Genomic DNA, 19,667 nt, shown 5'->3' with positions numbered 1-19,667 from the left:
TGTATATTTTGGACAACAGACCTTTATCAGATACGTCTTCTGTAAATATTTTCTTGTAGCCTGTAGCTTGTCTTCTCATCCTCTTGTCCTTCACAGAACAGATTTCTTTCTTTTCATGCAGAACATACAAGATGATTCAAGCAGCATTTTTAATTTTAGTGAAGTCAGCTTATTAATTCTTTCTTTCATGGACCATTCCATTGGTGTTGTATCTAAAAACTGATTGCCAAAGCCAAGGCCATCTAGATTATCTCTTATGTTGTCATCTAGAAGTTTCGTTTTGTGTTAATTTCTAGAAGATTCATGTCTTCTAGAAGATTTATTTTGTGTTAATTTTTGGGAAGAGTGTAAGGTCTGTCCCTAGATTCAATTTTTTGCATATGGATGTCTGGATGTTCCAGCACCACTTCTTGAAAAGACTCTCCTTTCATCATTGAACTGCCTTTGCTCCTTTGTCAAAGATTGGTTAACTATATTTGTACGAGTCTATTTCTAGACTCTCTATTGTCTTCCATTGACCCATTTGTCTATTCTTTCACCAGTACCACTCTGTCTCAATTGCTGTGGCTTTGTAGGCTTGAAGTCTGGTAGTGTCAGTTCTTTAACTTCATTCTCTCTCTGTATGATATTGGCTATTCTGGGTCTTTTGCCTCTCTATGGAAACTTTAGAATCAGTTTGTCAATATCCATGAAATAACTTGGTGGGTAAATTAAGATTTTTAATTTGAGATACTTATGGATTCACATGTAATTTTAAGAAGTAACACAGAGAAATCTCTTGTACACTTTGCCCAGTTTACCCCAATGGTAACATCTTGCAAAACTTTAATACAATATCACAACCAGGATATTGACAGAAATTTAGTCAAGATACACTTCCATCACTAAAAAAGTCCCTCATAATGCCCTTCATAGCACATCTACTTCCCTCCTGTTCCCACCTCCCTCTTAACTCATGGCAACCACTAATCTGCTTTTTTTAGTTTCAAGAATGTTATATAAATGGAATCAATCAGTATATTACCTTTGGTGGATGACTTTTTTAGCTAGCATATTCTCTGGAGATTCATCTATGTTGTTGCATGAATAAATAGTGCATTCCATTTTTTAACTGAATATTATTCCATGGGATGGGTGTATAACAAGTGGGTTTTACATCTGTGTTGTCTTCAGTATATGGATATTACAAAGAAAGCCGCTATGAATGTATGTTTACAAGTTTTTGTGTGAATGTAAGTCTTCATTTCTCTGAGATAGATGCCAAGGGGTACAATTGCTGGGTTGTATGGTAGTGGCATGTTTAATTTTTAAGAAACTACCAACCTGGCATGGTGGCTCATGCCTGTAATCCCAACACTTTGGGAAGCTGAGGTGGGTGGATCACTTGAAGTCAGGAGTTTGAGACCCACTTGGCCAATATGGTGAAACCTCCTGTCTCTATTAAAGTTTAAAAAAATTAGCTGTGCATGGTGGCACATGCCTGTAATCCCAGCTACTCAGGAGGCTGAGGCAGGGGAATTACATGAACCCAGGAGGTGGAGGTTGCAGTGAGCCGAGATCGCGCCACTACACTCCAGTCTGGGGAACACATGAGACTCTGTCTCAAAAAAAAAAAAAGGAACTACCAGACTGTTTTCCTTATTGGCTAACTTTACGTGCCCACTAGCAATGTGTGGGTGGTATAGTTTCTCTGGTTTTACATCATAATTTGGTGTTGTTCCTTATTTATTATTTTTGTTTTAATCATTCTAATATGTGTATAGTAGTATCTATATGTGTATAGTATTAAACTATTGTGGCTTTAATGTGCATTTCCCTAATGACTAATGATACCGAATATTTTCTCATGGGCTTATGTACTATCTGTATATCCTCTGAAAAAAATTTATCTTGATATCTTTTCCCTATTTTCTAATTGGACTGTTTGTTTTTTTTAATGTTGAATTTTGAGAGTTCCTTGTATATTCTACATACTAGTCCTTTATAGAATATGTAGTTTGCAAATATTTGCTCCAGTTTTTAGCCTGTCTTTATTCTTTTCCCCAAGTCATTCAAAGAGTGAAAGTTTTTAATTTTGGAGGAGTCTAGCTTATCAATATTTCCCTTTATTAGTTATACTTTCAGGGTTGAGTTTAATAACTCTTTTCCAAGTCCTAGTTTCCAAAGATTATCCCCGATGTTTCTTTCCTAAAAGTTTTACAGTTTTCTGTTTTTAAAGTAAGTCAGTGATCTATTTTGAGTTCATTTTTTAAAATAAGGTGTGAGCCTTATTTAAGGTTAATTTTTTTGCCTATGGATGTCTGATTGCTCCTGCACCGTATGTGCAAAAGTCTATTTTTTAAAATTACTCTTGCACTTTTATTTTTAAAAATCTGTCAGCCATATTTATAAAGATCTATTTCTGGGTATTCTATTCAGTTCCATTTAGCTATCTGTTTTATCCCTCCATCCGTAACTTACAGTCTTGATTGCTATAGCTGTATAACTAGTCCTAAAATTAGGTAGACTGATTCATCCCACTCTATTCTTTTTTCCACAACTGTTCTATTCCCATTCCTTTCCCATTCCATATAAATTTTAGAATAATCACTTCTAAATCTACAGAATAACTAGGATTTTGATAGAAATCATATTAAATCTGTATATTACTTTGGGGAAAACTGACATTTTTACTATGTTGAGAAATCCAATCCATGACTTAGGTCTTTTTAAATTTCTTTCTTCAGGTTGGGCATGGTGGCTCACGCCTGTAATCCCAGCACTTTTGGGAGGCCAAGGCAGGTGGATCACTTGAGGTCAGGAGCTCGAGACGAGCCTGGCCAACATGGCAAAATGCTGTCTGTACTAAAAATACAAAAATTAGTTGTGCATAGTGGTGTGCACCTGTAATCCCAGCTACTTGGGAGGCTGAGGCAGGAGAATTACTTGAACCTGGGAGGCAGAGGTTGCAGTGAGCTGAGATTGCTCCACTGCAGTCTAGCCTGGGCAACAGAGCAAGACTCTGCCTCAAAAAAAAAAAAAAAAAAAATTAGGCTGGGTGCAGTGGCTCACGCCTGTAATCCCAGCACTTTGGGAGGCTGAGGCAGGCAGATCACCTGAGGTCAAGGGTTCAAGACAAGCCTGGCCCACATGGCAAAAACCCATCTCTACAAAAAATACAAAAATTGGCCAGGTGTGGTGGCACTTGCTTGTAGTCTCAGCTATTCACATGGCTGAGGTGGGAGGATTGCTTGAGCCTAGGAGATTGACGTTTATGTGAGCCAAGACTGTGCCACTGCACTCCAGCCTGGGCGACAGAGCAAGACCCTGTCTCAAACCAAAAAAAAAAGAAAAAGTAAAAGAAAAAAACTTATTTGTCTTTTCTAGAAAGTGCATGCATACAGTGCTAATTCCTTTACTTACCTGTATCCCACACATTTTGATATGATTTATATTTCTTTTTTATTTCTGGAGTCTCACTCTGTTGCCCAGCCTGGAGTACAGAGGCATAATCATAGCTCATTTCTACTTCGAACTCATAGGCTCAAGCAAACCCCTTGTCTCAACCTCCCAAAGTGCTGGAATTATAGACATGAGCCACCGTGCCCTGCCAATTCAATGTAATTTTTATTTCCCTTTAGACTACCTTTTTGACTCCCTTTTACCACTTAGATTCTAACAACACAGTTCTAAGTGTTTGGAGATTTTCCTGTTACCTTTCTGTTATTGATTTCTAGTTTGATTCCACTGTGGTCAGAAAACACAGGGTATTATTTCAATTCTTTTAAAGTTGTTGAAGTTTCTTTTATGGCCCAGGATGTTGTCCTGATCTTGGTATACATTCTGTGGTATCTTGATGAGAATGTGTATTCTGTTGTTGTTGAGTGGAGTGTTCTATTAATTTTGATTAAATCCCATTAGTTGATAGTGTTATTGATGTCTTCTATATAATTACCAATTCTCTGTTTAATTGTTCTTTAAATTTTTGAGAGAGGGGTGTGCCTCCTCAAACTACGAATGTGGATTTGTTTATTACTTTCAGTTCTACCAGTTTTTACTCTACATATTTTGCAACTCTTATATTTGGTTAAAACACTTAGAATTGCTATGTCTTCTTGGTCCCTTTAATATCCTTTTTATCATTATGCCTCTCTGTGGTAATTTTCTCTGCTCTGCAGTCTATCATATTAATATAGCTATTTCTGGTTCACTTTGATTAACATTTTCATAACACATCTTTCTTCATCCTTTTACTTTCAAAATGCCTATATCATTATATTTGTAGGCAGCTTTTGTTGACAGCATGTAGTTAGGTCATGCTTTTTTGTTCACTCTGCCAATGTCTTTTAATTGGTGTATTTAGACCATTTACATTTAACGTGATTATTAATATGTCAGGGCTTACGTATGCCATTTTATTTTTCGCTTTATGTTCTCTGTGTTTTTGTTTCTATTTTATTTTTCCTGCCTTCCTGTGGTTTACTTGAACAGTTTTTAAAATTCTGTTCTGGTTTATCTATAATGTTTTTGAGTATACCTTCTTTTTAGCTTTTTTAGTGATTGCTCTAGGTATTCTATTATGTATATGTAACTTTTTACAATCTATCATGCCATTTTAGTAGTTTGAGTGAAATATAGAAACCTTACCTTTCTTTCTATCCCTTTACTCTCCCACATTTATAATATAATGGCCTTAGATATTTCCTCAACAAAATTTTAATCCCATCAGACAGCTTAAACTGTCAAACATAACTTAGAAAATGCAAGAGAAGAAAAATCTATTGTGTTTTCCCATATTTTTGCTTACTATGTTCTTTCTTTATCTTCCACAATCCCGCCCTACTTTTTATAAATCATTTCCTTACTGTTTACAGAACATCCTTTAGCCATTCTTGTAGGATAGGTCTACTGATGGCAAATTTTGTTTTCCTTCAATTTATAATGTCTTGATTTTCCCATTATTTTTGAAGCATTAATTTGCTGGGATGGGATTCTGGGTTTCAACTCTTTTTTTTCAGCACATGAAAAACAATGTGCCACTTCCTTCTGTTTTCCATGGTTTCTGATAAGAAATCCTCTGTCATTTGAATTGTTTTCCCCTATAGATATACGTCATTTTTCTCTAGCTACTTTCAAAAAATTTATTTATTTATTTATTTTTTTGAGACAGGGTGTTGCTCTTTTTCCCAGGCTGACGTGCAGTGGTATGATCACAGTTCACTGCAGCCTCAACCTTCCAGGCTCAAGCAGTTCTCCCAACTCAACCTCCTGAGTAGCTGGGACTACAACTGTGAACCGCCATGTCTAGCTAATTTAAAAAAAAAAAAAATGTAGAAACGGGTTCTCCCTATGTTGCCAACGCTGTTCTCAAACTCCTGAGCTCAAGTGATCTTCCTACCTTGGCCACATTTTTTGTTTGTTTGTTTTCAGCCTTTAATTGTGCTTTGTCTTAGCATGGATTTCTCTGAGTTCACCCTATTTGGTGTTATCTCCACTTCTTCAATCTGTAGATTTATGTCTTTTGCTAAATTTGAGGGCTTTCAATCTTTATTTCTTCAGCTTTACCCCTTCTTCTCTCTTTCTAGGATTTCAGTGACACAAAGTTAGATTTTTTGTTATAGTCCCACAAGGCCTTGAGGCTTTATTTTTCTTCTAATCACTATTCTCTATGTTGTTTAGATTGGGTACTTTCTGTTATCCTTTTTCAGTTCACTGATTTTTTTTGTCTTCTCCTCCATTCTGCAGTTCAACCCAACCACTTTTTTCTTCAGCTATTATAGTTTAGTTCTAAAATTTTTCTTCAGCTATTTTTTCTTTTTTCTTCAGCTATTATAGTTTTTTTCTTCAGCTATTTTCTTTTTTTCTTTTTTTCTTCAGCTTTTTTCTTCAGCTATTATAGTTTTAGTTCTAAAATTTTTGTTTGGTTCTTCTTTTTCATCTTCTTTTTCTTTGTTGAAGTTTTTTTATTCTTTGCTGAGGATTTCTATTTCTTTCATTTGTTCCAAGAACATTCCTAACTCCCTTTTCATGGATGCCTTAAAGTTTTTATGATATTAACTTAACATCTGTCATTTTGATGTTGTCTCCTATAGGTTGTCTCTTTTCATTCCGTTTTGAATTTTCCTATTTCTTGGTATGACTAGTGATTTTTGGTTTAAGTCTGGACATTTATTCATTAGAAAACTCTGAATCTTATTTAAAACTTACTTTTAGTGGACTTCTTCTGACTCTATTCCAGTAGGAGATGGGGAGGGGGCGTCACCTTGTTACTTCTATAGCAGTTACTTGGCCCCCAGGTTGGACTTCCCATTACTACTGGGCAAGGGTGGGAGTTCCAGCTCCCCAAATGGACACCACTAGCATAGGGAAGAGGAGGGAAGGCCTTCATCACCAGCTATCAGGAGTGGAAGTCAAAGTCCAAGCTCCTTCCTTGGCATTCTCTGATACCACACACTTGGGATATAGGAGGCCTCATTACAGCCTCATGAGGATGTTAGATGTTAATCTCAGCTCCACTCGGCCTTTGCCATGGGTGAGGGTGGGGCCACAGGTTTTTTTTCTTTTTCTTTTTTTCTGTGATGTTTCGCTGAAGTAGACTTGTAATTGTGTAAAAGTTTTCTGCTTTCCTTGGCTGCCCCTTTCCTGGTCTTTATTTATTTATTTATTTTCTCCTGATCATATCTTTGTTGGGATTATTTTGGCATAAGTGGTTCCAGCTTCTTCACCTCCAGGTTGTGGAATATATGAGGCAAAAATTAACCAACCAAACAAAAAAACCCAGGGAAATAACCCCGATGTTGTTCCTCAGTTCCTGAGGTTCCTAGCTTTCTTTCCACCTTTCAAGTCTTCTGCTGTTTGTTTTATATGTAATGTTCAAGATCTTTAGTTGTACTGATCAGGAAGAACAGAGAAAATCACATCTACTCTATCTCTCTGGAAGCAGTAAGAAGTGAATTATCCAAGTAGTCAATAAAATACTTGTTTCCTTTTGTATCTCTACATGTTTTGAATTTTCTCAAATAGACCCATTAATTTGGCAGTAAGCAAATATACCTAGTTTTAAAATCATTTAAATTCAAAATTGTATATGCTACCTTATATCCTTCCTGGCTATCATCAACACTTTTCATAACATTAGTGAAGTCACAAGGAGGTGACCCCAGTGCATTACACTGGCATAATGTTGCAAGTTGTGTTCTCTGTGAAGCAGATTTTGAGACAGAGTTTTGTGGGAGGGATGTTTATTAAGGAGCGCCCTTAGGACCAGCACCTGTGGAAGGGAAAAGGGTGGAAGCAGGAGTACACAGGGAAGGAAGGTGAATTTTGATGCAGGCCCCTCAGGAAGCTCTGGAACTAGAATAGCCCTTCAGACTTGGTCTGTATTGGGCTGACAGCCAGACCTTCATATGCTACATCACACTGTTCTTGATGTGGGCTCTGGAAAGAGCATCACATTGGGTGAAAGAGATCTCTGCAACTGGCACAATTTCTAAACTCACTGCCAGCTGAAAGGTGTCTATGGGCAGCATTCTCAGCAACTGAGGACACAAGTCCTTCATTGAAGGAGGGTCTGGATAGTGCATCACCACGTATACCCCACATGAATATTTTTTTTTTCCTCTTTGAGACAGAGTATCGCTCTGCACCCAGGTTGGAGTGCAGTGGCCAATCTTGGCTCACAGCAACCTCCGCCTCCCAGGTTCAAGAGATTCTTCTGCCTCAGCTTCCTGAGTAGCTGGGATTACAGGTACACACCACCATGGCTGGCTAATTTTTGTATTGTTAGTAGAGACGGTGTTTCACCATGTTGGCCAGGCTGGTCTCAAACTCCTTACCTCAGGTGATCCGCCAGCCTCAGCCTCCCAAAGTGCTGGGATTACAGGCATGAGCCACAGAGCCCAGCCATCACATGGATGTTTCTAATGGGAGCATGTCTTTCAAAGCATCTGCTCTAATCTCATTTTATAGATCCTACAGCAAGAGGCAGAAATTACATACGGTCACATATTAACAACTACTTTCCCAAATATTTTTTCTCACAGCAACTACAGCGACCTTTACAAAGTGCAAATATGATCAAGTCACTCCTCAACTTAAAATGTTTCAGTGGCTTCTCATTACTAAGGACAGAAGTTAAAGTTGCATACACGAACCTCAAAGCCTTGCACAGTCTGTCTCCTGCTGCTCCCTCTAGCATCTCGCCTTCCATTCTTGCCCTGCCAGCCATGATGGTCTGCCTTCAACATTTTGAGGCACCTTGCTTCTTCTCGCCATAGACGGGTTTCCTCTGCTTGAAAGATTCCACCCTAACATGACAACTGCATGAGTGATCTTATACTGCTTTTGCCAAAATATCGCTTTGTCATCTTTGTACTTATGCATGTAATGCCAGACTTTAAGTTTGGATCATTGGTTAGTAATCAACCATCCACTGTCTCATTGCACTTGCAGCAGCAGAATTGTTACCATGGTGACGAATATTGCTGTTAAAAGTATTGACTTTTATCTGATAGGGATATTGACTTGATGCCCCAATTGATAACTCCCTCTGAGGAAGAGGCCTGTTGCTTTGAAATACGTAGGTATTTATGCATCTATCTCTGATGAAGTATCAAGATAGAAAAGGAAATGTAGAGAAAGTGCATGGTACAGCACGCTGTGGTGGGCAAGTCCCCATCTCTAGTTTACTTAAATTGCGTTTGGGTGAATAAAGTATATTCATGCTGAAGAAACCCTTCAGGGAGGGGAGGGTGCATAAAACAAGACTAGAAGAAAGGCAAAAGATAAAACCATAGTCTACACAATCATGAAATTAAACCGTTTGTAGCTAGGATAATTCAGACTCTGGCATAGCTACAAATCTGGAACTCCAGACTAAAGGCTTTGAAATGAGTTTCCTTTTCTCTCTCTCCTCTACCCCACCCGCCAACCTTTCACACTCTTGGGTGGTTTTCCCAAAGGCCCTCTCAGACTTTTGAGCGTGTGCCTCTCTCTCTGTCCTTCTACCTGTACCCACTGTTTCAAGAGTCAACTCCCAGAACATCTTAATCTCAGCCCCTATGGTATTTATCAAAAATCACAAGGTGAGATTTTCCAGCCGCCCACTAGAGCAACTGAGAAGGGATTCCCCTGATACTGACAAACCACCACTCCTTCCAGAATATGTCGCTTCTCACCTCCTCCATCTCGACTACACATATTTGCTGTTCAGAAAAGGTTCCTAAGTTTTGCTGGAAACCCAACTTCTGTCCTCCAAGGTACTGCTGCTGCAGAGAATGAGCAAAGACTTGCAAGGCTGGGCAGGTGTTCCCCTCCTGGACTTACATGGCTCCCGGAATCATTTTTCTCAAATCCGACTTTTATTATCTGGTGTTAATAATTTAATGTTTTTCATTGACTCCTTTTACAGGTTTTTTAAAAATGGAAAGGCAATTTTTTTACAATAAAGGTTTTTAAAATTTGTAATCCCATGTCTAATGTAGTGTGATTTTTTTATTCTGGGAATTAACTTGCACACAAACACATAATTTACATCATGTTAGTACAGCATTTTGGACTATTTTTTTCTTAATATATTTAAACATTTTTCCATGTTTCTGTATTCTGAATACTTTTTATGTCACTTAGAATTTTTATTTCATACTTATTGAAAGATATCTTTCAGACTTAGATATTCTGTCATACATCGCTCGTGTGTACGTGTAAAAAGGAAAACATTGATGAAATAAATTGATTAGGGCATTTCTAAGGCAGTGATAGTGACATGCAGTTGACATCTTGCTGACAGTGATTTAAAAACAATCCTGATTTCAGAGATGTTAAAGATACAATAACAACACCCCGTGAATACATTCTCTTCTTCAAGAAATAGAATAATCACTATTTTGTTGAAACTCCTTGTGTGTGCCTCCCAGATCAGGCATCTCTCCCTTTACCCTGTAGATAGTCACTATCCTTAATTTTGTGATTATCATTTGCTTGTTTTTCTCTCTACGTTTAGCAAATATATATCCCATTGTTGAATCTTATTTTTGAGCTCTTCTACAAATTGAACTATATCATATATATTTTTGTGATTTGCTTTTAGTATCCCACATTATGTAAGATTTATCCATGCTAGCCGGGCACGGTGGCTCATGCCTGTGATCCCAGCACTTTGGGAGGCCTAGGAGGGCAGATTGCTTGAGGTCAGGAATTCAAGACCAGCCTGGCCAACATGGCGAAACCTTGCCTCTAGTAAAAATACAAAAAAATTAGCTGGGCATGGTGGTGCATGCCTATAATCCCAGCTACTCAGGAGGCTGAGGCATGAGAATTGCTGGAGCCTGGGTGGCCAAGGTTGCAGTAAACCAAGATTACTCCACTGCACTCCAGCCTGGGTAACAAACCCAGACTCTGTCTCAAAAAGATAAAAAATAAAGATTTATTCATGCTAACATGTAGAGCTGCCGTTCATTTTCACTATTGTAAATTATGCACTGTAGTCCATTCCACAATTTATTAACTCTCCTGTTTGAGGAACATTTGGGCAATTTCCAGGGTTTTGCTATTACAACTTGTTTTACTGTAAACATTCTCCTAGTTGTCTACTCGTAAGCATATGTGAGAATTTCTCCACTGTCTACACCTTGGAGGAAGACTTGTTAAGATTAGATCAAGAGTCAGCACACATTTTCTTAAAGGCCCAGATAATATTTTAGATTCTGCGGGCCATATGGTCTCCATTGCAACTACTCAGAGCTGTCATTTTTAGTGTGAAAGCAGCCATAGACAATATGCAAAGGAATGGCTGTGGCTATGTTCCAATAAAACTTTATTTACCAATCCAGACAGCTGGCAAGATTTAGACCTCAGAACATGGTTTGCAAATTCCTGATCTAGATGAGTAGATTTCCTATTCTAATTGCCTACAAATACTGCTGCACTGCTCCTTCCTAACCTGCATATCCCCTGAGGGGAGGTGAATCCTGTCTCTGCTTAGGCTAAGGACTGGACTGAATGTCCATGTTCAGGGGTATTCAGAGAAAAGAGGAGAATGGGTGTGGGGACATGGTGGCGGTAGTGCATCCCAGCTCTTCGTCTGTGGCTTTGACAATCTCTGGGAAGCAACAGAAGAAAGGGATTGAGGCAAAGCAGAACATTCACATTGGCTCTGCTGGGCCTGGGTGGGTGGTGGGGCTCTACCTGCCTGGAGGCTGGGGTCTCCGGCTGTAGCGTAGCCACCATCACAGAAGCCACTGTGAGGTCACCACCAGGCTATGGGCAGAAAAATTCAAACAGGAGATTGTATTTCTTTTGGAGTTGTATGATTTCCTTTATTATTTGAGCTGCAGTAAAGAAAGCTGGGATGGGCTCCTCTAGGGATACTTCCCAGATCCCTGGGCAGTTGTAGCCCTTTCTCCTCTTTAAATGGATTTGGTTTCAAAGATGATCGTCTCCGTGGTCTCGGATGTCACAGTGCCGCTGATCATCTCCAGCTCCTGGCCACCCTGGGCTTTCTCCACTTTGGCCTCTATGTTTTGCTTCTCCACCATCTTAGCCACGATATCTACCTCTCTGTCGTGTGATGTGACCCTTGCTTTTGAACCAGGAGTGGCCCTGAGGCTCCTTAAAAACGAGCTGATCTTACTGGCTTTCTTACGTAAAGCTCCTGTGCTAGATGCAGATCGGTTCTTGCCCAGTTCGTGAGTTGTTCTCGACTCTTTTTTGGTGGAGCTGTGGGTGGAGCTCTTGCGAGAGGAGCTATGTCGCTTGCCCCTCACGTTGCTGTGCCCTTTTTCTTTTTTGTCATCTCTCATGTTTTTATGGCCAGATACGGACCGGCGGGAGGACGGTTTCTGATTCTTGTCCCCCGCTGTCCTGCGGTGACTTTCACTTGCCTTGCGGTGATGAGAACTTTTCCTACTGGGATGTCTGTCCTTCTTTTCTCTTCTTTCCTTTTTTTCATTCCAGGCTTCAGCACTGGGCGGGGAAACCTTCTGGCTTCCATCTCGCTCACTCATGTAGCCTTCGCTCTGCAAGGTGGAGATGAGGGGCCCCACGGCTGGCCCTTCAGTTCTTTCTGCTGCACACTTGCTGGTCGTCATACTGCCTGCAAACACCGCACTCAAGCTGCTGTCTTGGGAGAGACTGGTGGTCCCTGCCATCGAGGTGGAAGTACCTGCCGAGGAGGTGCTTGCGGCACCCACCAAGGCCAAGCTAATACCATCTGAGGATATGTTGGCAGCACCTGCGATGGACTTGCTGGATTCGTTTTCTCCTGGATTTTTGATGGCTGCTCCCGCCAGCGCTGTGGTCACCTGGCCTGGGCCTGCAGATTTGGTTGCTGCTATGCTCACAGCGCCTGTTGCAGGACTCGTTGCTGCCCCTGCTATTGCCACATCTGTTCTAGGGCCTGTTGCTGTTCCTGCCACTGCTATGCCACCTGCTGTCCTGGCTGCTGCTCCTTCAGCAGTCCCTGGAGTGCTCCGGGATAGAGAAGCTGCACTAGCCGTTCTGTGGGAGGCACGTTGGATTCCCTCTCCCCCAGCATAAGCAGAAGAGGTGGCTGCGGATACATCACAAGGCTTGTGGAGCCCAGTCTCACTCTGATCCCTTTCTCTGTGGAGCTCTGCAGCCTGTACCAAGGGGAAGAGAAACAGATGAGATAGAGATGACTGAAATGGAGATCAGAACTTTCTGCTCCTCTCTTATCCTGGAGCTGAACAATTCAAAGGCTTATAATTAGAAGAACCTGGGTTGGGCATGGTGGCTCACGCCTGTAATCCCAACACTTTGGGAGGCCGAGGCGGGCAGATCGCTTGAGGCCAGGAGTTCAAGACCAGCCTTGCCAACATAGCAAAACCCCGACTCTACTAAAAATACAAAAAATTAGCTGGACAGGGTGGCGCGTGCCTGTAATCCCAGCTACTCAGTAGGCTGGGGTAGGAGTATCGCTTGAACTCAGAAGGCGGAGGCTGCAGTGAACCAAGATCACGCCACTCTACTGCACTCCAGCCTAGGCAACAGAGTGAGACACTGTTTAGAAAAAGAAAAGAAGAAGAAGGAGAAGGAAAAGCAGAATCTCTAAAATCATCAAGTCTAAGTTTTTTTTTGTTGTTGTTGGTTTTTTGTTTTTTTTTTTTTTTTGAGACAGAATCTCACTCTATCGCCCAGGCTGGAGTGCAGTGGCACAATCTCGGCTCACTGCAACCTCCACCTCCCGGGTTCAAGACATTCTCCTGCCTTTGCCTCTTGAGTAGCTAGGACAACAGGCGCCCACCACCATGCCTGGCTAATTTTTTTGTATATTTAGTAGAGATGATTTTCATCATGTTGACCAGGCTGGTCTCAACCTCCTGAACTCTGGTGATCCGCCTTCCTCGGCCTCTCAAAGTACTGGGATTATAGGCATGAGCCACTGCACCCAGCCTAAGCCTAAGTCTTGCTCTCATTTGTTGCCAGGTTCCATCTACAGTACCCCTTCAATGGTCACTCAATTTTGGTTGAGCAATTCCAGTACCAGAGAAAGTACTGATACAATTCCTCATCCTTGGACATTGTATTTTGTACACTTATTTTTACATATTCTGCAGGACAGATTTCCAGAAGTGGGATTGCACAGTCAAGGGATACACTCACTTTACATTTTGGTGGCTACTAAGATTGTGCATGTGCATGTGCATGCACACACGCAGGGTGTGCTGATTGACACAGAAATCAGTGCCTGGTAGTCACAGGGAGACAGACTGTGACTCAGATGGAAGAAAGACTTCTTCATTGTTAAAAATCTTGCACAGCACTTTGGGAGGCTGAGGCAGGTGGATCACCTGAGGTCAGGAGTTCAAGACCAGCCTGGCTAACATGGTGAAACCCTATCGCTACTAATAAAATAAAATAAAATAAAATAAACAAAAATTAGTTGGACATGGTGGCGGGTGCCTGTAATCCCAGCTACTCAGAGACTCAGAGGCTGAGGCAGGAGAATCTCTTGAACCCAGGAGGCGGAGGTTGCATTGAGCCAAGATCATGCCATTGCACTCCAGCCTGGGAAATAAGAGTGAAACTCTGTCTCAAAAAAAAAAAAATGCACAAAAAACTGTACAGTCTCCAATTGCATATTGGAGACTCAGAAGGGTGGGAGGGGGTGAGGGATGAGAAATTACTTAGTGGGTACAATGTATATTATTCAGATGATGGTTACCCTAAAAGCCCAGACTTTATCAGTATACAATATATCCACGAAAAAAAAAAACTACACTTGCACCCCTTATATTTATACAAATAAAGAAAAGTTCCACAACACATCAGACTACCTGGGTTGGGGTAATAAGTGTTCAAGAAAAGACTGACAATCAGGATGGTGTAGAAAGGATTTCAACCCTGGGTGTGAGACCGGAGTAGCTGATACCTAAGGTCTCTGAAATTCAGCCTATGGGACACTTTGAACAAGCCCTCCCACCTCCCAGCGTGGTAAGTCCCCTAGTAGTGGCTCATTTGGTCCTGAGCCCTTGCAAATGCAATACTTTTTCCAGGTGGGCCTCAGAAAGCACCAAAGGCTTTGTAGGACTGGCTTTGAACTGCTCCCTCAAAGACCCCTGCCCCGTGTTCTCGAGCCTTAGAGAGGCTTACCACTAGGCTTTTGTTGTCTTCGGGTGCTGTGTCCCCAGTTAGAAGTGTCGGGGTACTGCAGTAACTCTCTACTGGTGGCCTCAGGAGATAGACAAGTTTTTCCCAATAGCAAAAGAGATCTTCCCGTGTGTCAGAAGAGGGACACAGCTGCAGATAAAAAGTACGGCCAGTGGCAAGTTTCAGGCGCAGCTGCTGTTTCTCACGATCGTGGATGGAGATCTTCACAAACTTCAAGGGAAGCAGTCTCGTGAGCTCTAGAGTCTTGACGGGTCTGCGACCTCTCCCCTTGGCAAACCAGCCCTGTCTGACATGCTCTTCACAGATTTTAGTTGGTCGGGCCAGCACCATGACATCAGGCAGTGGGAGGATGGGGCTGGTGCAGACGATGCCCACTGTCACCATTCGGACACGGTTGTGTACATCAATCACTTCTCCCTTTTTGTTTATCTGAATAAAATTACTCTCGAACATCGGTGCATACTTGAAAATGTCATACTCTCCTCTCTTGTACAATTGTCGCTGCAGGTCCCCCATGGAGGTTTTGAACGCACTCATTGAGTAGTAGCTGCGGGCTGTGTAATAAGGTAAACAAGATTCATTGCTCATAGTTCTCTTCATTTAAGACAACTCCACCAGCCACAAATAGAGTCCCCGAGAGAGAGAGGGAGAGAAGGTAACTGCCCATCTCCCTACAGGGCTTCTGCCTAAATCTCCTGGCACCACCACATTTATCCTCTGCAGTCCTTTGTGACCTGTACTCATCTCACACCCCTTTGTCCTAGCCTCCATGCAACTATCCCTTCGAGTCAGGGTCACCAGCCTTCCCCGCAAAACAAATCAACACCTCCACAGGGGTGAGGCTGACTTTGCCGGGGTGTAGGTGTGGATAGGCTGGGTATTTTTTTCAATCAAAATGCTGGGACGCATAATTTATGAAGTCATTCTGCTTTTATAAATATCTGGGTTGTTTCCAGTTTTGCTGTTTTAGATACCCCTTCAAGGATCATCTTCTTGCAAAAATATTTTTGCTTCAGCTGAATTGCTTCCTGGGGATAAAATCCTGGGCATGTAAGGTGTGCTTGCTAAGGGCAGGGGTGCTGTCTAGATGCTGATCTCTGTGTCCCCAGTGTGTAGGTGGCACAGTGCCAGCAGGCACTCAGGAATAGGTGTTGAACGAATGGTCCCAAGGGACTTCTGTTCCCCATCAGAACTAAAGAGCCAGAGTTCCATTTGGGCAGTGATTTTCAGGATATGGAGGATTTTCTCAACTATTCTCTCATTTGAAGTGGTTTTTATTTTTTATTTTTTATTTTTTTATGGAGTTTCACTCTTGTCCCCCAGGCTGGAGTGCAGTGGCTCAATCTCTGCTCACTGCAACCTCTGCCATCCAGGTTCAAGCGATCCTCCTGCCTCACGCTCCCAAGTAGCTGAGATTACAGGTGCCCACCACCATGCCCAGCCAATTTTTGTATTTTTAGTAGAGTCAAGGGTTTTTCACCATGTTAGCCAGGCTGATCTCGAACTCCTGAACTCTGGTAATCCACCCTCAGCCTCTCAAAGTGCTGGGATTATAGGTGTGAGCTACCGCACCCAGCCAGATGCAGGTTTATCTTTTAAAACATCATTTTCGAGTGAGAAAACGGAGGCTCAAGATTGTCTTGCTTGAGGTTAGAGTCCAGAGCCGGATTCTAGGTCCAACCTTTTTCTCTTCCTCAAGCTGCACGGCTCACTGAGAATCTCATTCTGCATCAAAGTGAGTGTCATTGGTAGGTAGTGACATGTGTGGGGATTTACTGGGAACCACAGGAATTCTTGGAGGTCTTGAATCACCACAGGATTTCCCACACGGATATGTCTGCTGCTTCACTTTTGATGCCTACTTGATAAACCACTGACGTTCTGTTTCTTTTTAAAGCTCTTCTGAGAAATGATGGCAAAGACATCTATCTGGAGTTTTTGCTTTGTTTTGTTTTACTTTGTACAAGGTGAAGAATCCAAATTCCCCCTCCCCCAGCTAGAGAATTACTTCTGCAATAAACATACGTTCCCCCAAACTCGATGATTACCATGTGGAGGTCTTGAAATGAACTTCAACCACGAAATGTTATTTTTTATATCCCCCAGTGCCAACTGCAGTGCCTGGCACATTGCAGCCTCACAGTAAATATAAACTTGCTTGTGTCCATTGAGATTCATTCTTCCATTTATTTATTCAACAAAATTTAATGAGCAAGTATTTTGTTTGCGACCCCCTAGAAAGTGGAAATGCAAAGACAAAGTTTCCTATCTCTGAAAAGCTGAAATTTTTTTTTCTGAAGATATTGAATGACTTTTTGGGGAAAAATAAGAAAAAACAAAGTGGCATATATTCTATTATAACGGAATCATAACTAAAAGTCAACACAATTATGTTAAAAAGTAAGAAGTTGGAGCTGTATATAGACATAGCCATATATTCTTCTCCTAAGGTCATTTCTGATGAATAATTAATAATGAGAGAAACTATAATTGTATGATTGAGAACCTACTATAAGCCAGGCATGCTGTTGCCATGATACATTCTTCTAAACATTTTAATTCTGGTTGGGTGCCTTGGCTGACATCTGTAATCTCAGCACTTTGGGAGGCCAAGGCAGGAGGATCACTTGAGAACACAAGGGAGAGATCAATCTGGGTAACCTAGCAAGACCTTCAGCTCTACAAAAAATGAAAAATATTAGCTATACATGGTGGCATGCCTGTAGTCCCAGTTACTCAAGTGGCTGAGTCAGGAGGATAAGCCCATGAGCTCAAGGCAGCAGTGAGCTATGACTGAGCAGTGGCTCTATCCACTGCACTCTAGTCAGGGCAACAGAGTGAGATCCTGTCTCTAAAAAACTAAAAGTGTAGGTCTCTCCCCGTTACCTTTTTTTTTTTTTTTGACAGAGTCTTGCTCTGTAGCCCAGGCTGGAGTGCAGTGGCACCATCTCAGCTCACTGCAACCTCCGCCTCCCAGGCTCAAGCGAAACTCCCACCTCAGCCTCAGCAGTACCTAGGACCAGAAGCACAGCACCACCACGTGCCTGGCTTTTTGTGAGATAGGGTCTCGCCATGTTGACCAGGCTGGTCTCTAACTTCTGGCCTCAAGTGGAGATGCCTACCTCAGCATTCTGGAATGCCTACCTCAACATTCCAGAATGCTGAGATTACATGTGTGAGCCACCACACCAGGCCAGGTATCTATTTTATAGAGGAAAAATGAAGGCTCAGGAAAATTACAAGCAGATTGGCATGGTGGCTCACGCCTATAATCGCAGCATTTTGGGAGGCCAAGGCGAGAGGATTGCTTGAGCTCAGAAGCTCAAGACCAGCCTGGCCAACATGGCAAAATCCCATCTCTACTAAAAATTAAAAAAAAAAAAAATTAGCTGGGCATGATGGCACACGCCTGTAGTCCCAGCTACTTGGGGGAGCTGAAGCAGGAAGATTGCTTGAGCCTGGGAGGTGGAGGCTGCAGTGAGCCAAGATTGCACCACTGCACTCCAGCCTGGGTGACAAAGTGAGACCCTGTCTCAAAAACAACAACAGAAAAAGAAGTTACAAGCAATTTCAGCAAGGTCATATAAGACCAAAAGCATACTGACATCCCAAAATGTGGCAATGGTTAAACTATACTAGACTGGTGACACTAATAGGACAAATAGGACACAAACATATAAATGCAATGCAGCATAAATTTATCCATTCACTCCATTAATATGATTAATTGCCTACTTTGTGCCAGAATCTCTTTTAGATGCAAGAATATAGCAATGGACAAAATAGACAAATATTCTTGGTCTCCTGGAGCTTGTATATAGACAGTAAACCATTTTTTTCCCGATATGTTCAGGAAAACATTGATATGTTCCCAATGATAAACCAATAAATTAAATGGCATGTCCAATGCTGGTAAGTGCTGCATAAAAGTAGGCAAGCAGGATGAGAGCGTGCATAGGGGAGGGGAAGGTGGTGGTTAAAGAATGCTCAATGAGAAAGGTTTTGTTGTTGTTGTTGTTGTTGTTTAAGAGATAGGGTGTTGCTGTGTCACCCAGGCTAGAGTGCAGTGATGTGATCACAGCTCATTGCAGACTCAAAACTCTTGGGCTCAAGTGATCTTCCTGCCTCATCCTCCCAAGTGGCTGGAACTACAGGTGCACAACGCCATACCCTGTTAGTTTTTAAATTTTCTGTGGAGGCAGGGTCTTGCTGTGTTGCCCAGGCTGGTCTCAAACTCCTGGCCTCAAGCAATCCTCCCACCTCAGATCTTCCAAAGTGTAGGGATTACAGGTGTGAGCCACTGTGATGGGCCCAGAAGTGACCTTTGAGCGAAGACATAAAGGAGATTGGAGAGGAAGCCATGAAGATGGGGAAAGAACTTCTCAGTCAGAGGAAGCAGCAAAGGCCAAGACCCTGAGATGACAGCATGCCTGGTATGTTTAAGGAACTCCAAGCAGGCTACAGTGATGAAAGTAGAGTAAGGAGGAGGGTCGTTGGAGATGAGGCTGAGAGGCAACTGGGGTGGTGATGGATGAGCAGATCATGTTGGATGGACCTTTTAGCGCTCTGAGAGGTCTTTGGCTTTGCTCTGAACGGGGGATGATCCTAACCATAAATATAGAAGATGATTCTGGTCACCATACTAAAAAGAGATTATAGAAGTGCAGGGAAGACAGCAGTAGAGATGGGGCAACTCCTGCAAGAGATGATTTGGGGTAAGACGTATGCGATAGCAGTGAGAGTAATGAGAAGTGCTCAGCCACCACACATACTTTGAGGCAACTATTAGGTATGCTGAAATTGAGTAATCTCCGATAAATATTAGCAAGTGAAAAAGCAAGTTGCTTGGCCTAGGATACTGGGCACACACAAAAAAGTAGGTTGCAAAATAGCATATGTGGTATATCATATGTTTTTTAGTGAGAAATTTAAAGTGTGTGTATGTGTGTGTATGAGAGTGTGTGTGTGTGTGTGTATGTATGTGCGTGTGTGAAAGGAACTGGTAACAGGAGCTACCTTGGGTCAACTTGCTGTCTCAGGGAAACAGCAAGATGGAGACT

The 19,667-nt window shown here is 41.9% G+C and overlaps 1 protein-coding gene across 1 annotated transcript; it reads right to left on the bottom strand.

Annotated features, from left to right (window-relative positions):
* Window positions 1-11,263: 11,263 nt before the first annotated feature.
* GARIN3 (golgi associated RAB2 interactor family member 3) lies at window positions 11,264-15,293 on the bottom strand. The gene is made up of 2 exons (XM_011742425.3): window positions 14,590-15,293; window positions 11,264-12,596 (listed from the first exon to the last, which is right to left on the bottom strand). The coding sequence occupies exons 1-2, from the start codon at window positions 15,205-15,207 to the stop codon at window positions 11,385-11,387; spliced, it is 1,830 nt and encodes a 609-aa protein (XP_011740727.2). The 5' UTR covers window positions 15,208-15,293; the 3' UTR covers window positions 11,264-11,384.
* Window positions 15,294-19,667: the final 4,374 nt, after the last annotated feature.

Source organism: Macaca nemestrina, chromosome 6 (genome assembly GCF_043159975.1).
Source record: "Macaca nemestrina isolate mMacNem1 chromosome 6, mMacNem.hap1, whole genome shotgun sequence".
Taxonomy (NCBI): Eukaryota; Metazoa; Chordata; class Mammalia; order Primates; family Cercopithecidae; genus Macaca; species Macaca nemestrina.
The sequence above is the reverse complement of the archived record's forward strand: the minus strand, read 5'-3'. Positions and strand labels throughout refer to the sequence as shown.

Bases quoted from the DNA above. Each gene is read 5' to 3' on its own strand.
- GARIN3 (XM_011742425.3), bottom strand. From the start codon at position 15,207: ATGAAGAGAACTATGAGCAATGAATCTTGTTTACCTTATTACACAGCC. The intron at 12,597-14,589 runs GTAAGCCTCTCT...CCCTTGGTACAG, and splicing joins AAGACAACAAAAGCCTAGTG to GCTGCAGAGCTCCACAGAGA.